At 46.8% G+C, this 16,831-nt stretch overlaps 1 protein-coding gene across 1 annotated transcript in view; it reads right to left on the bottom strand.

Annotated features, from left to right (window-relative positions):
- Nucleotides 1-12,802, bottom strand: part of ETF1 (eukaryotic translation termination factor 1) — a 37,517-nt gene extending 24,715 nt beyond the window's left edge. The window contains exons 1-2 of the mRNA XM_049786018.1: nt 12,670-12,802; nt 12,400-12,503 (exon numbers count right to left, since the gene is read on the bottom strand). Of these exons, the coding sequence (XP_049641975.1) occupies nt 12,400-12,485 (86 nt within the window). The 5' untranslated portion in view covers nt 12,486-12,503; nt 12,670-12,802. The remainder of the gene's footprint in view (nt 1-12,399; nt 12,504-12,669) is intronic.
- Between the last annotated feature and the right edge of the window lie 4,029 nt (nt 12,803-16,831).

The following is a 16,831-nucleotide window of genomic DNA, read 5'->3' as shown; positions in this document are numbered from 1 at the left end:
CCATCATGAATACATTTCTAACATCAGAAATAGGACCTTCTCTGAGGCCAGAGAGATAGCATGGAGGTAAGGCGTTTGCCTTTCATGCAGAAGAAAGGTGGTTCGAATTCTTGCATCCCATATGGTCCCCTGTGCCTGCCAGGGGCGATTACTGAACATAGAGCAGGAGTAACCTCTGAGCACTGCTGGGTGTGACCCAAAAACCAGGGGGGAAAAAAAAAAAAAAAAAGAAATAGGACCTTCTCTGGCGAAGGGAGGAGTTTTATTTGGGGGGGGGCTTTATTTGGGCCACACCTGGTAACACTCAGGGGTTACTCCTGGTTAGGTGCTCAGAAATCGCTTTGGGTATGGGATGCTGGATACTGAACTTGGTCCATCCTGGGTCAACCATGTGCAAAGCAAATGTGCTACCACTGTGCTATTGCTCCCGCCCCCTATTATTGTTTTACTGTTTGTTTTTGGGTCACACCTGGCAATGCTCAGGAGTTATTCTTGGTGGTGCCTGGGGGACCCTATGGGATTGAACCGTGGTCATCCTAGGCCAGCCTATGCAAGGCAAATGCCCTACCGCTTGCGCCACTGCTCCAGCCCCAGGGAAGTGTACTTTCTATGACTGAAACCCAACTACAAACATGTTTGCAATCATGGTACTTAAACAAAGATATTATTAAAAAAAAAAAAAGGATCTTCTCTTTGAAATTGACACCAGACTTGTTCCTTTTTTGGGGGTTGTGGGGGTACATTTGGTAGTGCTCAAGGACCATATTGGATTGAACCTGGGTTGGTCCTGTCAATGCATGAATTCTACTAACACTCTAGATTCCACCAGAGATTTATTCTAAACTACCTCATAAAGCATTGTTTTGCATGGGTGTAACCCAGGTTTGGTCTCTGGCATCTTGTATAGTCCCCTGAACTGAACCAACAGTGATTCTTGAGTGGATAACCAAGTATAATGCTGTGAACACTGCTAGGTGTGGCCCAGCCTCTCCTAACAAAGGAACCCCCTCCCGCTATAAAATAAAATATCAATTAAGCCCTTGAAAAGGCCACACAAATACAATCCCTGGCTCTGCACTCAGAAATAACTCCTGGCAGGCTTGGGGGGACCATATGGGATGCCAGGGATCAGACCTGGGGGTCAGCTGAGTGCAAGGCAAATGCCGTATGTTGCAAGTCAGTCCCTGAAGAGGTTGACTGATGGAGAAATGGAGGATTAGGCCTTTCTCCTCCAGCTCAGACCACGCGTCTGCCACCCTGTTCAGCCAGCGGTTCTGAGGTAAAGCGGCGGGTAAACAGCTCACAGACAGGCTTGTGGAAATATTAGCTTTATTCGGTGGACAAGACTGAAGTCCAAAGCCTCAGCATCAGTTCCAGCCAAAAAGCCCCTCGCCTTCCACAGACCCTTGTTTTTATCCCCCAGAATCAGGTACCACCCTAGGGTGGGGGCAGAATACCAGGTCACACCCTAGGGTAGGGCACAATCAGGGTAGGGTCAGTAACATAATAATCCCATAAAATGTTCATATACACAACAGCTGTACATGCTGTGTATTGCTCTGGCCCTTCTCCAAAAATATTTTAGCAAGAAGTTCACGAAGTTTCATTCCAGAATTTTTACCCTCAAAAGCACCAATGGCTGGAATGCTTGCTCTACATGCATAGGACTCTAGGCTTGACCCTTCACACTACATAGCCTCCAAACACCAAGGTTGTAGCTGTATTCAGTACAAGACAAAAAACATTACTAACATACAAAACAAAATATTTCTACTTACTGGTGTATTATTTCAATAATCACCAACATTTACTTTGTCTTAAAATTTTTTTGCCTACTGGGGCTAGAGATATAGTATAGTAGTAATATCTACACAATCTTGCCTTGAATACAGCTGACAGGGGCTCAATCTCTCCCTGGAGCACTGCCATGAATGCACAGCCTAGAATAATCCCTGAGAATTGCAGGGTGTGGCCCCAAATCAAAACAAAACAAAAAAAGTTCAATGACTGTACTCTAATTTAGTGGAATATTCCATGAGGGAGAAGCAGAAGCTGAAAAATTTCCTTAATATTCTCACATCAGTACAAAGGCATGATACCAATCATAATCAGCATTAGGAATCTACTACCAGGGCTCTACACAGAACCCTATAAATGAAAAAGCCCAACTCCCATTTTTTTTTCTTTCAACTGTCTAATTATTCCATGCTCAGGGATGACTCCTGGCAGTGTTTGCAGTACTGAGGATTAAATCAGATCAACAATGTGTGTGCAAGGCTAATGCTCTACCCGTTGTGCTCTCTTTTTTGCACATTGACCCCCCAATATGCTAGTACTTTCCTGTACTTTAAAATAAGGCTGGAGGAAGTGATGATTGGACTGGAATGCCTGTAGGAGGTTCTGGGTTTGATCCTTAGCACTGAATAATCCCTAAGTACCACCAGAAGCAACTCCAGACACTGTGCTGAGAAAAGGGCAAGTAAGTGACCCAGTAAAACAACTGCCCACTCCCAAATTAAGTGGAATGTAGCTAAGTGATAGAGTGCTTTCTGGTTTTGATTCCTGGCACAGAAGAACAAAACATATCTCAGTTGCAGATGGCACCAACATGTGCCAATCATAGACCAATTACTATTTGAATCCCCTGCGTCTATTGATCATAGGCTAGCCAATGTATGCACTGCAAACAAGCCTGCAAAGGATACCCTATTATCACAACAACAAAAAAGGGTACATGAAAATAAAGACTATCACTCTCCTGTTAACCAAATACACAAATGACCTTCTGGGGAGTATTTAAAAACCAAGTTATTTCCTTCACTACTGATGCTTATTCCATATAAACATTACCAGTACCCAGGGACCTCCTAAGGTAGATTTGTTAGCAGTAGGGCTGTTTTCCTTTTATTTTTGCTTATGAGTCTTAGAATACCTGCTCCTTCAGTAAATTCAAGTCCCATAGACAAGAGCCTTCCTTTCAGGAAGGAAAGGAGCCATTTCGCAAAGAAATTCTGATTGAGAGACTAGAGATACAGTACAGTGGATAGGATGCTGGACCAGGTTTGACCACTGGCATGGCAAGCCCTCTAAAGTCATCCCTGAGTACAGAGCCACGAGTAAGCCTTGAGCACCCATAAGTATGGCCCCAAACCAAAAAATTTCATGTTGTCTGAGTAAAACTTAAAATAAAAACGAAGGGACCGGAGAGATAGCACTGCGGCAGGGTATTTACCTTGCACGCAGCTGACCCAGCATTCTATAGGTCCTGAGCTTGCCAGGAGCGATTTCCGAGCATAGGGTCAGGAGTAACCCCTGAGCACCACCGGGTGTGGCCAAAAAAAAAAAAAAAAAAAGTGTGTGCGCACACGTGCACTTAGGGCAGTGATGTGGTGCCGGGAAGTAAACCCACAGCTTTGCTAGGTAGTTCTATTATGTGAACCATCTGTGCAGCACCAAATGACTAGCCTTTATCACTGCCTAAGTAGTGTCAAGTGTGGCCCCAAAAAACAAAACAAACTTCAACTTGTAGGTCTATGGGTTTGGGGAATCACACACATAAAATTTTCAGAGCCTAGGGGCCCAGAGCAAGGATAGGGTGTCTGCCTTGCACATGCTAACCTAAGACAGACACACTGCGGTTCGATCCCCTGGCGTCCTATATGGTCCCCCAAGCAAGGGGCAATTTCTGAGTGCATAGCCAAGAGTAAGCCCTGAGCATCACCGGGTGTGGCCCAAATACCAAAAACAAAAACTTTTTTTCAGAGCCTGCGAGATACCTCACCTCTGATGGCTAAATGGGTTATGGTCCCCGGAGCACTGTCAATATTGATTCCTGACAGTGGAACCAGGAGACACACCTGGCTTGCACCAGGCTTTAGTTAAATTCCTAGAACTTCCCAATATTTAGTTATTCACATTGGGAGCAAACATGAATTTATGGTGATACAATTACTTAGCAAGATGAAATGATTCTGAGTACTAGGAACATAGAGGGTTCCCAGTAAGAGGTGGCAGTGATACTATGCATATTAAGCTCCATTAAAAAGCAAAGTAAAAACTTTTAGCCGGAGAGCACATGCTCTGCATACAGGAGGCCTAGGCCAAACTTTTGGTTTGGTTCTCTGAACACCATCAGGTGTGAACTCTCCCTCACTTTGCCCCGAAAATAAAGAATTGCTTACTTTATGTGATATTGGGAATCAAACTAAGACTTTCCCAATGTAAGGAAGGGCTCTACAGCTGAGCAATACCCTGGCCTTAGAATAACTATTGGGGGGGAGGTGGGGAAAGGAAAGTACAATAGGGGCCGAAAGATAGCACACCAGTAGGGCATTTGCCTTGCTCGAAGTTGATCCAAGAAAGATGGTGGTTCTTCCAGGCATCCCACATGGTCCCCAGAGCCTGCCAGGAGTGATTTCTAAGTACAGAGCCAGGAGTAACTCTTTTTTTTTTTTTTTTTGGTTTTTGGGCCACACCCGGTGACGCTCAGGGGTTACTCCTGGCTATGCGCTCAGAAGTCGCTCCTGGCTAGGGGGACCATATGGGACGCCGGGGGGATCGAACCGCGGTCCGTCTCCTAGGCTAGCGCAGGTAAGGCAGGCACCTTACCTCCAGCGCCACCGCCTGGCCCCAGGAGTAACTCTTGAGCACCACCGGATGTGACCCCAGCCCCCCCCCCCCCAAGTACAACTGGTGGTGCTGGGATGATAACACATCAAGTAGGACATTTGCCTTGCACACAGCCAACCTGGGTTTGATCCCTAAGCATGGCCAGGTGTGGTCCAAAAACCAAATAGGATAGCAGGTGTGGTGCCTGCCTTGCATGTAGCTGACTTGCTCAATCCCCAGAACCCCACATATTCCCCAAGCCTGCCAGGAGTGATAACAGAGCCAGAAGTAATCCCTGAGTATTGCCAGATGTAACCCCAAGACAAAAAATATTAATTAAAAATTATTTAAAAACTGGCCCGGAGAGATAGCACAGCGGCGTTTGCCTTGCAAGCAGCCAATCCAGGACCAAAGGTGGTTGGTTCGAATCCCGGTGTCCCATATGGTGCCCCGTGCTTGCCAGGAGCTATTTCTGAGCAGACAGCCCAGCCAGGAATAACCCCTGAGCATCGCCCGGTGTGGCCCAAAACAAAACAAACAAACAAACAAAAAAAAACACCAAAAAATTATTTAAAACGGGGGCCCGAAGAGATAGCACAGCGGTGTTTGCCTTGCAAGCAGCCGATCCAGGACCTAAGGTGGTTGGTTTGAATCCCGGTGTCCCATATGGTCCCCCGTGCCTGCCAGGAGCTATTTCTGAGCAGACAGCCAGGAGTAACCCCTGAGCACTGCTGGGTGTGGCCCAAAAACCAAAAAAAAAAAAAAAAAAAAAAAAAAAATTTTATTTAAAACAAACTAAATTATATTCTGGATTGCTAAATCCAGGTAATGCACTTCTTTCTTGAATATATCATCTGACACTAAGGAGCTAGAGTAATAGCACAGCAGTAGGGTATTTGCCTTGCACACAGCTGACCTGGGACAGACTGGTTAGATTCCCAACATCCCATATGGTTCCCTGAGCCTGCCAGGAGTAACCTGAGTGCCACCAGGTGTGGCCTCAAAACTAAAACAAACAAAAGATCTGACACTCAGACCTTCTAAACCTAGTACCATCTCAGCAAGTGTATCTGCTGTAATGAAATAGTAAATGCAACATGCTTTTCTTTAAAAAGAAAAAAAAAAAAAGAATTGTGGGTTATTCTGGCAAAATACAGAATTCTAGAAGCAATAACAACTCTGAATGGTTGGGCAGAAATAGGGGAAGCCTGGACTTGTCTAGAAGTCTGGATCACTCTTATGGGACTGAAACCTTTGCCTGGTGGAATATGATGCTAAATAAACCCAAGTACAGAAGATAATTAAATTGTATCCACTCAGATGTAGCTGCTGAGAATCAGAGATGCCAAGGGTAGGTAAGGTTCCTGCATCTGGAGGAAAAAGTAAAAAGTTCTGTTCCTACCCCCTCAAAGTCATATTACAAAATAGTCACGTGTAGGCAAGGCAATTTTTAATTCCTTCAAAATCAAGGACTATAAATTATAATTACTTTTGTTTTTGGGGCTACACCCAGTTGTTCTCTGGGACCAATCCTGGAAGAACCTGGACCATATAGAGTTCTGGGTCAGCTGTGTGTGAAGCAAAATCCTACCTACTCTACCATCTTTCCTGAAAACAAAGCAAACCAAAAGCAACCACAAAACTTTTAACAATTTAGCTCAAATTAATTTTGTCATTTTCTCTTGTCTATAGGACTTTTTTTTTTCTTTTTTCTGAGCTATACCAGTAACTCCGGGATCACTCCTGTTAATACTTCAAAGACCATATGTAATGCCAGGGATTGAACTTCGCCAGTTGAGTATGAAGCAAATGCATTACCCACTGTACTCTTACACTGGCCCCAGGCTCTGGCTTTATTTTTTTGGTGTTTTCTTTTTTGGGGGTGGCCCCATACCCACGGTGCTCAGGGATTACTTCTGCTTCTGTGCTCAGGGATTGGGTGGGGGTAACATGGGATACTGGGATAGAACCCAGGTTGGCCAAAGCAAGGCAAGCATCCTACTTGCTGTATAATTGCTCTGGCCCCTGGTTTTATGATTTTATTAACTATAAAGCTCCCAACACTATTTCTGTGGCTACTGCATGCCAATTTAAAAACAGTAGGAACAAATTCAACACCCAGATACACTTTCCTTTCCTGTAATGTGCACCTTATTCAGAATACTGACAACCATGCTTCCATTCACGTGGCCCTTTTTCCAGTTTTGGCTAATATCCTCATTAAACAAACTGTGAAGAATGTACCACAGGAAGCAGCCATAAACCAGAAAGAACCACCACAAACGTGAAGTGTGAATTATATACTCTAAAATTATATTATTTTCCTAGAACTTGAAATTAAACAGAAACAGGTTCTTGGGGCCAGAGCAATAGTACAAAATAAGTAAATAAATAGGTTCTGTTCCACCAGGTTAAATCCAGGCTATATGTACTTTTTGTTTGTTTTTGGGTTGTATTCAGCAGTGCTCAGGGGTTACTCCTGGCTCTACGCTTAGAAATAGCTCCTGGCAGGCTCAGAGTGCCGGTATTTAAACCAACGTCCTTCTGCATGCAAGGCAAATGCCTTACCTCCATGCTATCTCTCCGGCCTCTATACTATTTCTTTTAACTCAGAAGATTAAGTATAACAAAATCACTCAGCAAATTCCCTATTTTAGAAATCTTGGTTCCTATAAATGCCTTCAAGAAGATAACAAAATCTATGCTCATCTTATGATTAATAAATACAGTGTTGTTTCCTTTTATGGCACACTAAATTAGTTCAAGGGATTGAAGAAATAGTACAGTGGGTGTTTGCCTAGTACAGGGGTGACTGGGATTAAATCCCTGACATCCCATATGGTCTCTCAAGCCCACCAAGAGTGATCTCTGAGAGTAGAGTCAAGAATAAGCCCTGATTGGGACTGGAGAGATAGCACGGAGGTAGGGTGTGCTTGCCTTGCATGCAGAAGGACAGTGGTTCAAATCCCAGTGTCCCATATGGTACCCCCCAAAAGCCTCCAAAGAGCGATTTCTGAGCATAGAGCCAGGAGTAAACCCAGAGCGCTGCCAGGTGTGACCCAAAAAGAACACAAAACATACACATACACTATCCCACTTCAAGTCCAGAACTCTTCTCTAATGCTCTGCTGCATATTATCTCCAACAGCAAGTCAGTAATTTTTAAGCCTTACTTATCTTATCAAATGGCAGTAATACTAAAAATACTTAATGCTGTGAAGTGATTAAGTTTAAAAAAATTTTTCAGGGGCCTGAGAGATAGTATAGGAGATAAGGTACTTGCCTTGCATATAACTCACCATGGGTAGAATCCCTGGCACTGTATGGTCCCCCAGAACTGAGGAGTTACTCCTCAGGATAGAACACTACCGTGTAAAGTAGGGGGATAAAGCTTAATGGTAGAATTCATGTCTTGCATATATAAAGTTCTAGGTTCAATCTTTAACACCCTACTACCAAAAAGAAAAAATACTGCTTAACAATGGTCTTAGATTGGGCTGGAGCGATAGCACAGCGAAGGGTGTTTGCCTTGCACGCGGCCAACCCAGGACAAACCCCGGTTAGATTTCTGGCAACCCATAAGGTCCCTTGAACCTGCTAGGAGTGATTTCTGAAAGCAGAGCCAGGAGTAACTCCCAAGCACCACCAGGTATGACCCAAAAGCCAAAACCAAAATAAAAAATAACCCAATGTCTTATATTAAGTGCTTAATAAATTATGCTTTGTGCACAACTCTTTAAAGGTCACCTTTTGGGGTCATACAGCCATAATCACATTATTGGCCTCCAGTTCAAAATTACTTTTATCTAAGAATATCTCATAGCATTATCAAATCACCTGATTCTCAAAACCACAATTCTTTACTGTGGGGGGATGAAGGGTGGAGACCAACCTTTCTTTTCTTTTCTTTTCTTTTGGCATTTTGGGTCACACCAGGTTACGCTCAGGAGTTATTCCTGGCTATGCGCTTGGAAAATGGCTCCTGGTTTGGGGGAATCCTATGGGATGCTGGGGGGATTGAACCACGGTCTGTTCTAGGCTAGCATCAGCAAGGCAAATGCAAACTTTTGGCTTGCATCACCACTCAGCCCCCTCTTTTTTTTTTTTTTTTTTTTGGTTTTTGGGCCACACCCAGTGATGCTCAGATGTTACTCCTGGCTATGGGCCTATGTGCTCAGAAATCACTCCTGGTTTGGGGGACCATATGGGACGATGGGATATCGAACCGACCGCCCTGGGTCAGGCACGTGCAAGGCAAATGTCCTACCACTGCGCCACCCCAACCTTTCATTTCTAAAAATAATGTATTATTGTGGGCTGGAGTGATAGCATAGCAGTAGGGCATTTGCCTTGCAGATGTTCCATGACGGAACCAGGTTCTGTTTCTTGGGTGTGACCCAAAAAAATAAAACAAAAAAATTATTGTTGAAACAGTAATTTTCACTAAGCTAACAATCATGTTTAAAAAAAATCTATCTCTGGGGCTGGAGTAATAGCACAGAGACAGGGTGTTTGCCTTGCATGCAGCTGATCTATGACAGGTCTGGATTTGATCCCATGTATCCCATAAGATTCCCCCTGCCGGTCAGGAGTGATTTCTGAGCGCAGAGCCAGGAGTAACCAACCCAGAGTACTACAAGGTGTGGCCCAAAAACCAAAAAAAGAAAAAGAAAAAAGTCATCAATCTTGGTTCAATCTCTAACATGCAGTTTTCCAAGCACCATGAAGACAAAACTCTGCACACAGAAGCAGGCTTATGCTGTGAGCAACAGCTGATTATGCCTGCTTAAAAAACAAAACAAAACAAAAAAACAAAATAATACCAGGGGGCTAGAGAGATATAGAGGATAGGGAGCTTGCCTTATATGTGACTAAAGGATTCAACCCCTGGCTTCCATATGTTCCTCCAACCTTAACGCTTTAAATGCAGAGCCAGGAGTTACCACAGAACATTGCTGGGTGTTGCCCTATAATAAAATGGGTGCCTGAATCAGCATTTCAACCTAGCTCCCAGCACTTCAAAAAAGACCTAATACAATCTCAGCATTCTGGAAAAGATACTAGAATGCACTGGGGGGGAAATCCTAATAAACTTATATCTAATTCAGAGATGGTCAATGTTTAAAATTTTCATTTGGGGAGGTGTAGGGTGCTTATATTGGTAGTGCTTAGGAGACCATATGTGGTACAGAGGATTGAATTTGGGTCAGACACATGCAAGGCAAACATCTTATCTACAGTCATTTCTCTGGCCAAGATTTCAAATATTTTATGAGAACAAGATGCAACTAAATCCTGAATAAAAGCAAAGTAGGACACTAACACCAACTACATTAATTAGAGAAAAACTCCCCAGATAGTTGACATAGCTTAATTCTGTCTAAAACGTTCAACTATCAAATTTGTGCACAAGAAATTTTTATCCTGCTTTAAACTTCACTGGACTTTGTTAATCAAAGGGGGCAAAATAAAGCTTAAGTGGCTTGCTAATATGACTTAAGAACAAATTTAAGAATGAATTCCCTTCAATATGTAGTAACAAGAAATGCTGTTTGTTACTTATTAAACAACTCCCTTCAATGCTCTCCTTTCAGACAACAGGCAAATTATAGTTACAGGGCCAGGTGCATAGCTCACTGGTAGAAGACATGCCTCACTAGTTTGATCACTGACAGTCCTGCCACACAAATTATGAACTCCCATTTTAGACCTCTTCATATATTGCTTGCAAATTCTAGGCATGAATAAACGAAAGATCACAAAGTTACAGTCAACATCCAGCTTTTAAACTGCAACAAAAGTATTCTTTAAATTGATACAACTGAAGGTTTAGAGCAGGGGGTCTCAAACTCGCGACCGTTTGCGGCCCTCCGTACAACATTTTGTGGCACTCAGCCGGCCTTCAAATATGGCAGTATTCGCGATAAAAATCGCAGTAGTAAGCAAAAAATAGCATTAAACATTTGCATACCCCGAGCAGTTCCGTCCAGGGTATGCAAATGTTTAATGCAATTTTTTATTGCGAATATTCGGTAAGCGAAACCCCTTATGTGGCCCTGCCTCACCCCGACTTTGCCTCCTGCGGCCCCCAGGTAAATTGAGTTTGAGACCCCTGGTTTAGAGTAACAAAATCCTAATGAAACAAAAGAAACTGGCTAGTTTCTGGTATGTAATCATAGGGACCACCACATACACATCACCTCTCCTGCAGTCTTCTCACTCAGTCTAGGGTATTATTTATTGTATCACGTGGCACAGAAGGTCTGAATTAAAGATTCTCTAAAGTTATTAGGTAGGTCTGAAGAGTCTATTAAAAAAAAAACCTAAACAACAAAAAATAAACCCTACATTCAATTCGTAACAGAGCAAAAGGTAGTCCCAGGATAGAACCAAACTTTCCAAAGTTTCTTACCACGCAAAATGTGGCAGGCCCAGGTTCCATTCCCCAAGCACCAAAATCTTCCAGTACAATCCAGTCCAGGGCTGAGTATAGCACCTTTCCCCACCCCGACCTCAACAGCAGGGATGTAGCTCAGAGGTCCAGAGTATATATTTCACATATGTAAGGCCCTCACACCAAAACGAAGTGTTTGAAGAATGGTTATTCTAGTATTGCAAATATTCTAAGGAGGAGAAAAGCCTACAGATCCAGTGACTGAAAACAACTTCAACAAGGCCCGGGGCAAGTCATTGCTATTTTGAGACTCCACAGACGCACAAATATGTAATGTTCTAAACGCTTTTGCCACTTCCTGTAAGTAAAAAAAGTTCCTATAACCGGGACAAAAATAAAGTCAAGAAAATCGGATCACTTCCGACACACCTTCCATGAGCCCGTTTTGGTCCCCCCCCCAAACTTAAAAGAACACAAATAGAACTCCTTTAGCAACAGACCTTTACCCGAATATACAAAAGGGGGCTGGAAGCCCTTTTGGATCTTGCCTGAATTTCAAGCATTAGTACAACCCTAGAGTTAGGCACCTCTAAACGACCCCCCTCAAAGTTGCAAGAGTGCGTCTAATAGAGACCCTACACCTCCAAGCTCCTCTCCAAGACTTACACCCCTGGATTTCGCTCATTCACTCACCGGTCCTCAAACCCCAAGCACCCGGACTCCCCCACCCGGGGACACGTTGGCATTTTCAGTTGAGGGAGAGGGAGGGTTGGCGGGGATCAGCTCGAATCAGGGCACTCACTGGTGGTGGGCAATCACCGGACTGGAGGGCGGTCATCTAGGGAAGGCTGTATAGACTTGAGAGAGCTTGGGGAAGAGAAAGAAGCTGCCCCGACGGCCTCTCCGTCCGCTTCGGCCCGGCCCGGGAGAGGAGGCCATTTTAATGAACCAAGGCCGGGCAGAGGAGCGAGCAGGGAGCGAGGGGAGAAGAGGAGGGGGGGAGGCCGGGCAGAGTAAGCGCCCTGTCACCCCGACTTGGGTGGGTGGCATGGCCATCCCCAGGAACTCGTGGGGGAGAGGGGGAGCAGGGCTGCACAAAAGTAGCAGGAAGCGGCCACGAGGGGCTCAAGGGGTCCGAGCCCGGAGAGGGAGGGAGGGCGGCCACTCACCCCGCTCCTGGGCAGGGTTAAGGGTAAGGACAAGGAGCCCCCTCGGGCCCAGCGCTGAGACCCCGGGCAGGGAAGGGGCCACGACCTAGAGGTCCAAAGGCGGGAGTGAGCGAGTGCCCGGTCCTCCTCCTCCTCCTCCTCCTGCTCCTGCTGCTGCTCCGGCCATGCGGCGCGGGGGCGGCCATCCCAAGGGGCCTGGGCACCCGGGGGCCCGGACGCGGCGCTCACCCGCGGGCCGCCTCCAAGCTCTTAATGAGCTTCTTGATCTTCCAGATCTCCACGTTCCGGTCGGCAGCACTGGGGTCGTCCGCCATCTTCTCGCCTCCTCCTCCCTAGAGCGGCCCGGCGGGGCCCGGAGACACCAAGACCACAGAGTTAGCGCCGCCGCCGGGGCAGAGCGGCCCCCTTCCTGGCCACCCCCCGAGAGCAGGAGTGCAGAGGAGAGGCCCTCCACTTCCCGCCCGCGCGCCGGCCCGCGTCGACTTTCTCCGGCCTTACCTAAGGGCCCCAGTTCCTGGGCGGCAACGGCTGCTCCTCCCCGGCGGCGGCTCCGCGGCGGCGGCTCTGACGTAGGACACCGGCTCCCTCTCTCTCCCTCTCTCTCTCCAGGCAGCTGCATGTGTTGCAATCCGCTCACATGGGGCCTGTGACATCACTTCCGGCGCCTGGGCCCGACTGGAAGTCGGCGGGCGGAAGGGAGGGGATCTAGGGGCGGGTCCGCGCGCCCGTAGCGACTTCTCATTGGCTGAAGGCGCCGGGGACTGAGATGAGCCCGCCCCTTGGCCGGGGCTAAGACCGCGCGGCCGGGAGGTCTAGCGTTACTTCCTGTCCGTCACGCCGAGAGCCGGAAGCGGGCGGAAGTGGAGACTCTCGCGAGAATACGCTCAGAGTTCAACTAGGCGCCGGTGGGCTGGGTTTTGTCTTAGCGGCGAGGGGCCTGCCGGACTGGACTCACCGCCAGCTTGTCCTCCTTCTCTTCTTTGGAGACTTTGGAGGGTTTGTGACGCGGAGACGTTCGTTCCGAGCTGGACTCGCGGTGCGAACCCCGTCACCGAAAGAAGCCCGAGTCTGCGAGCCTAAAGCTTCGCTGCTGGCTGCTTAAACGAAACGCTGCGGCCTACGCGCTCTTCGGCCCCTTGTCGGCGTTAGGAAGCAATCCTGGGGTGTCTGGGCGGTCGGGGAGGGAGCTGGGATTTTGTGGGGCTGGGGAAGGGTTAAGGGAGGGGACAGTCTAAGGAAGGGGTGTCAGATCTCAGCAGTTGGGAGTTGATCAGAGGAGAACGCAGATGCTAAACGGGCAGCCCCGATGTGCCCTTTTTTTGGCCTGGGAATGAATTGGAGTTGTTTGATCTCTTCGTTGTGTTCGTTCAAATCTTCGCACCCAAGCTTTGTCTGCTTGCTGGTGGTCATGTTCCCGGGGTATGGGGAAGGGCCCACGTTGATAACCGTGCTAGACTTCGTGGCGCCTTCGGTCTCGTTGATCTTAGAATTCGAACCCTGGTAGGGTCGGAGAGATACCACGGAGGTAAGGCGTTTGCCTTGCATGCAGAAGATCGGTGGTTCGAGTCCCATTTGGCATCCCCCATATGGTCCCTTCTCTAGAGCCTGCCAGGAGCGATTTCTGAATATAGAGCTAGGAGTAACCCCTGAGCGCTGCCGGGTGCGACACCCCCTCCCCAAAATAAAAAGAATTCGAACCCTTGCAATCTCCTGCTTCTTTGGGTAATGAAATAACTGCACAAGGACGTTAATACCAGCGCTTGGCACGAGTGTGGCCTGGAGGGAACCCAGCTCTGGAACGGACCCAGTGGCTGATAGCACCATTTGGGGAAGTGGGTGCTGGCGCAAGAAAAGGGAGAGTGGCTGGAGCAGGCGGACTGGAAAACCAGGTGTAGGTTTAGTACTGTGGCCTCTTGAGAAAGACACAGTTTAAAGGGCTTAGAAGAGGAAAGGAGGTGACGCGAAGAGGTATCCCTGAGTTACTCAGTCTGCTTTGGTGCTGGATAGGACCTGGCTGCTACCAGCGCCACATTCGGGGTCTTAAGGGTTTAAGGGTTTTCGTGCATGCAAGCAAATCTCCGTTCTCCCAGGTAGCACTCATGAAAGGCCATTCCCGTGCGGTGTTGGGAATGGAGCCTGGTTTTCCATCTCAGAACTTTTTCAAGTGCTCAGGATCACTTGCAGGGGTCTTCAAACTTTTTTTTTTTTTTTTGGTTGTTGGGTCACACCCGGCGGTGCTCAGGGGTTACTCCTGGCTGTCTGCTCAGAAATAGCTCCTGGCAGGCACGGGGACCATATGGGACACCGGGATTCGAACCAACCATCTTTGGGCCTGGATGGGCTGCTTGCAAGGCAAATGCCACTGTGCTCTCTCTCCGGGCCCCTCAAACTTTTTAAACAGGGGGACAGTTCACTGTCCCTCAGACCATCGGAGGGTCTGACTATAGTAAAAACAAAACTTATGAACGAATTCTTATGCACACTGCATATATCTTATTTTGCAATGAAGAAACAAAACAGATACAAATACAATATGTGGCCCGCGGGCCATAGTTTGAGGACCACTGATAGACTGTATCTTGGTGGACCATAGAGGGTGTCGGGGATCAAACCCTGGTTGGTCATGTACAAAGCAAACGCCCTACCCATTATACTATCACTCTTGCCCCAGTTTCTCTAAAATTTAAGTTTGGGTTTTCTGGTTTATTTTATTTATTTATTTTTTGTGTTTGTTTTATGAGGCATGCACCCAAAGATGCTTAGGGGATCATAAAAACTGGGCCTCCCAAGTGTAAAACATGCCCTCAGTCCTGTTCCTTGATTCTAACGTTATATTTTAGGGAAAGAGGATTTAGACTACACCATTAGTGCCCAGGAACTATTCCCAGAATAGTGCTCAGGAGACCTTTTCAGTGCTGAGGATTAACCTGGAGTGGTGGCATGTAAGGCAAGTACTTTAAGTTGTATATCTTTCAAGCTCTAAAGGGTTTGTATATTTTGTTTTGTGGTCACACCCAGTAGTGCTTATTCCTGGCTCTGCTCAGGTTTCATTCTTTTGTAGGGGAGGCACAACTGGTGACACTCAGGGGTTACACCTGGCTATGTGCTCAGAAATTACTCCTGGCTTGGGGGACCATATGACCATATGGAATGGGGCCGGGGTGGGGGTGGGGTTTCAAACCGTGGTCAGCCCTAGGTCAGCCGTGTGCAAAGCAAACGCCCTATCATTGCTCCATTGCTCCAGACCCTTCACTCTTGATCTGCTTGGAAGGTATGGTGTGTCAGAATTGAATCTGGGTTGGACACATACAAGGCAAGAGTTTTATCTTCTCTAAAGTTACGTTTTTTTTTTTTTTTTTTTTTTGGCCACAGCCGTTGACCCTAAGGGGTTACTCCTGGCTATGCGCTCTGAAATCGCTTCTGGCTCGGGGTATAGAACCAAGGTCCGTCCTAGATCTTCCCCGTGCAAGGCAAACACCCTACCTCTGTGCTATCATTCTGGCCCCTAAAGTTATGTTTTTGTTATTGTTTTCTCTTGTGTATTTTTTTTTTTTTTTTTTGGTTTTTGGGCCACACCCATTTGACGCTCAGGGGTTACTCCTGGCTATGTGCTCAGAAATCGCCCCTGGCTTGGGGGGACCATATGGGACGCCGGGGGATCGAACCTCGGTCCTTCCGTGGCTAGCGCTTGCAAGGCAGACACCTTACCTCCAGCGCCACCCACCCGGCCCCTTTTCTCTTGTGTTTTTGTTTGTTTGTTTGTTTGTTTGTTTTTGGGTCATGCCCTGGCAGCACTCAGGTTACTAGTGGCTCTACGCTCAGAAATTGCTCCTGGCAGGCTCTGGGGACCATATGGGATGCTGGGATTCAAAACACCGTCCTTCTGCATGCAAGGCAAACGCATCACCTCATGCTATTTCTCCAGCTCCTAGAGTTATGTTTTTAAGGTGACATTTCTTTATTTCTTTTTTTTAATTTTTGGGTCACACCGTGCAGCATTCAGGGGTTTCTCCTGGCTCCATGCTCAGAAATTGCTCCTGGCAGGCACGGGGGCCATATGGGACACCGGGATTCGAACTGATATCCTTCTGCATGAAAGGTAAACGCCTTACCTCCATGCTATCTCTCCGGCCCCTCTTTTTCTTTTTTTTAATTATAAATTTATTATTATAATTTTAATTTTATTTATTTATTTATTGTTTTTTTGGGTCACACCCAGCAGCGCTCAGGGGTTACTCCTGGCTCTATGCTCAGAAATTGCTACTGGCATGCTCCGGGGACCATATGGAATGCTGGGATTCGAACCACTGTCATTCTGCATACAAGGCAAACGCCTTACTTCCATGCTATCTCACCAGCTCCAGAAACGATTTCTGAACACAGCTAGAAGTAAGCCAACGATTTCTGAACATAGCTAGAAGTAAGCCTTGAGCACAGTCAGATGTGGCCCAATCCCCCACTACCGCCCCCCCCCCCCCCCCCAAGTAAAGTGGCAGGTAACCAGAGGTGAAATGTGAATAGTCCTTGCATTGGGAAGAGGGACTACAACTAAGGAATGAGAATGAGAACGAGAACGGTTTACTTTAGGGGTGCTAGAAACAGTGCTCACAAATATTGACTACATGCACTTTTTTAGTTGTGATGCTTGCGAGCACATCTG

This window comes from Suncus etruscus, chromosome 14 (assembly GCF_024139225.1).
Source record: "Suncus etruscus isolate mSunEtr1 chromosome 14, mSunEtr1.pri.cur, whole genome shotgun sequence".
NCBI lineage: Eukaryota > Metazoa > Chordata > Mammalia > Eulipotyphla > Soricidae > Suncus > Suncus etruscus.
The sequence above is the reverse complement of the archived record's forward strand: the minus strand, read 5'-3'. Positions and strand labels throughout refer to the sequence as shown.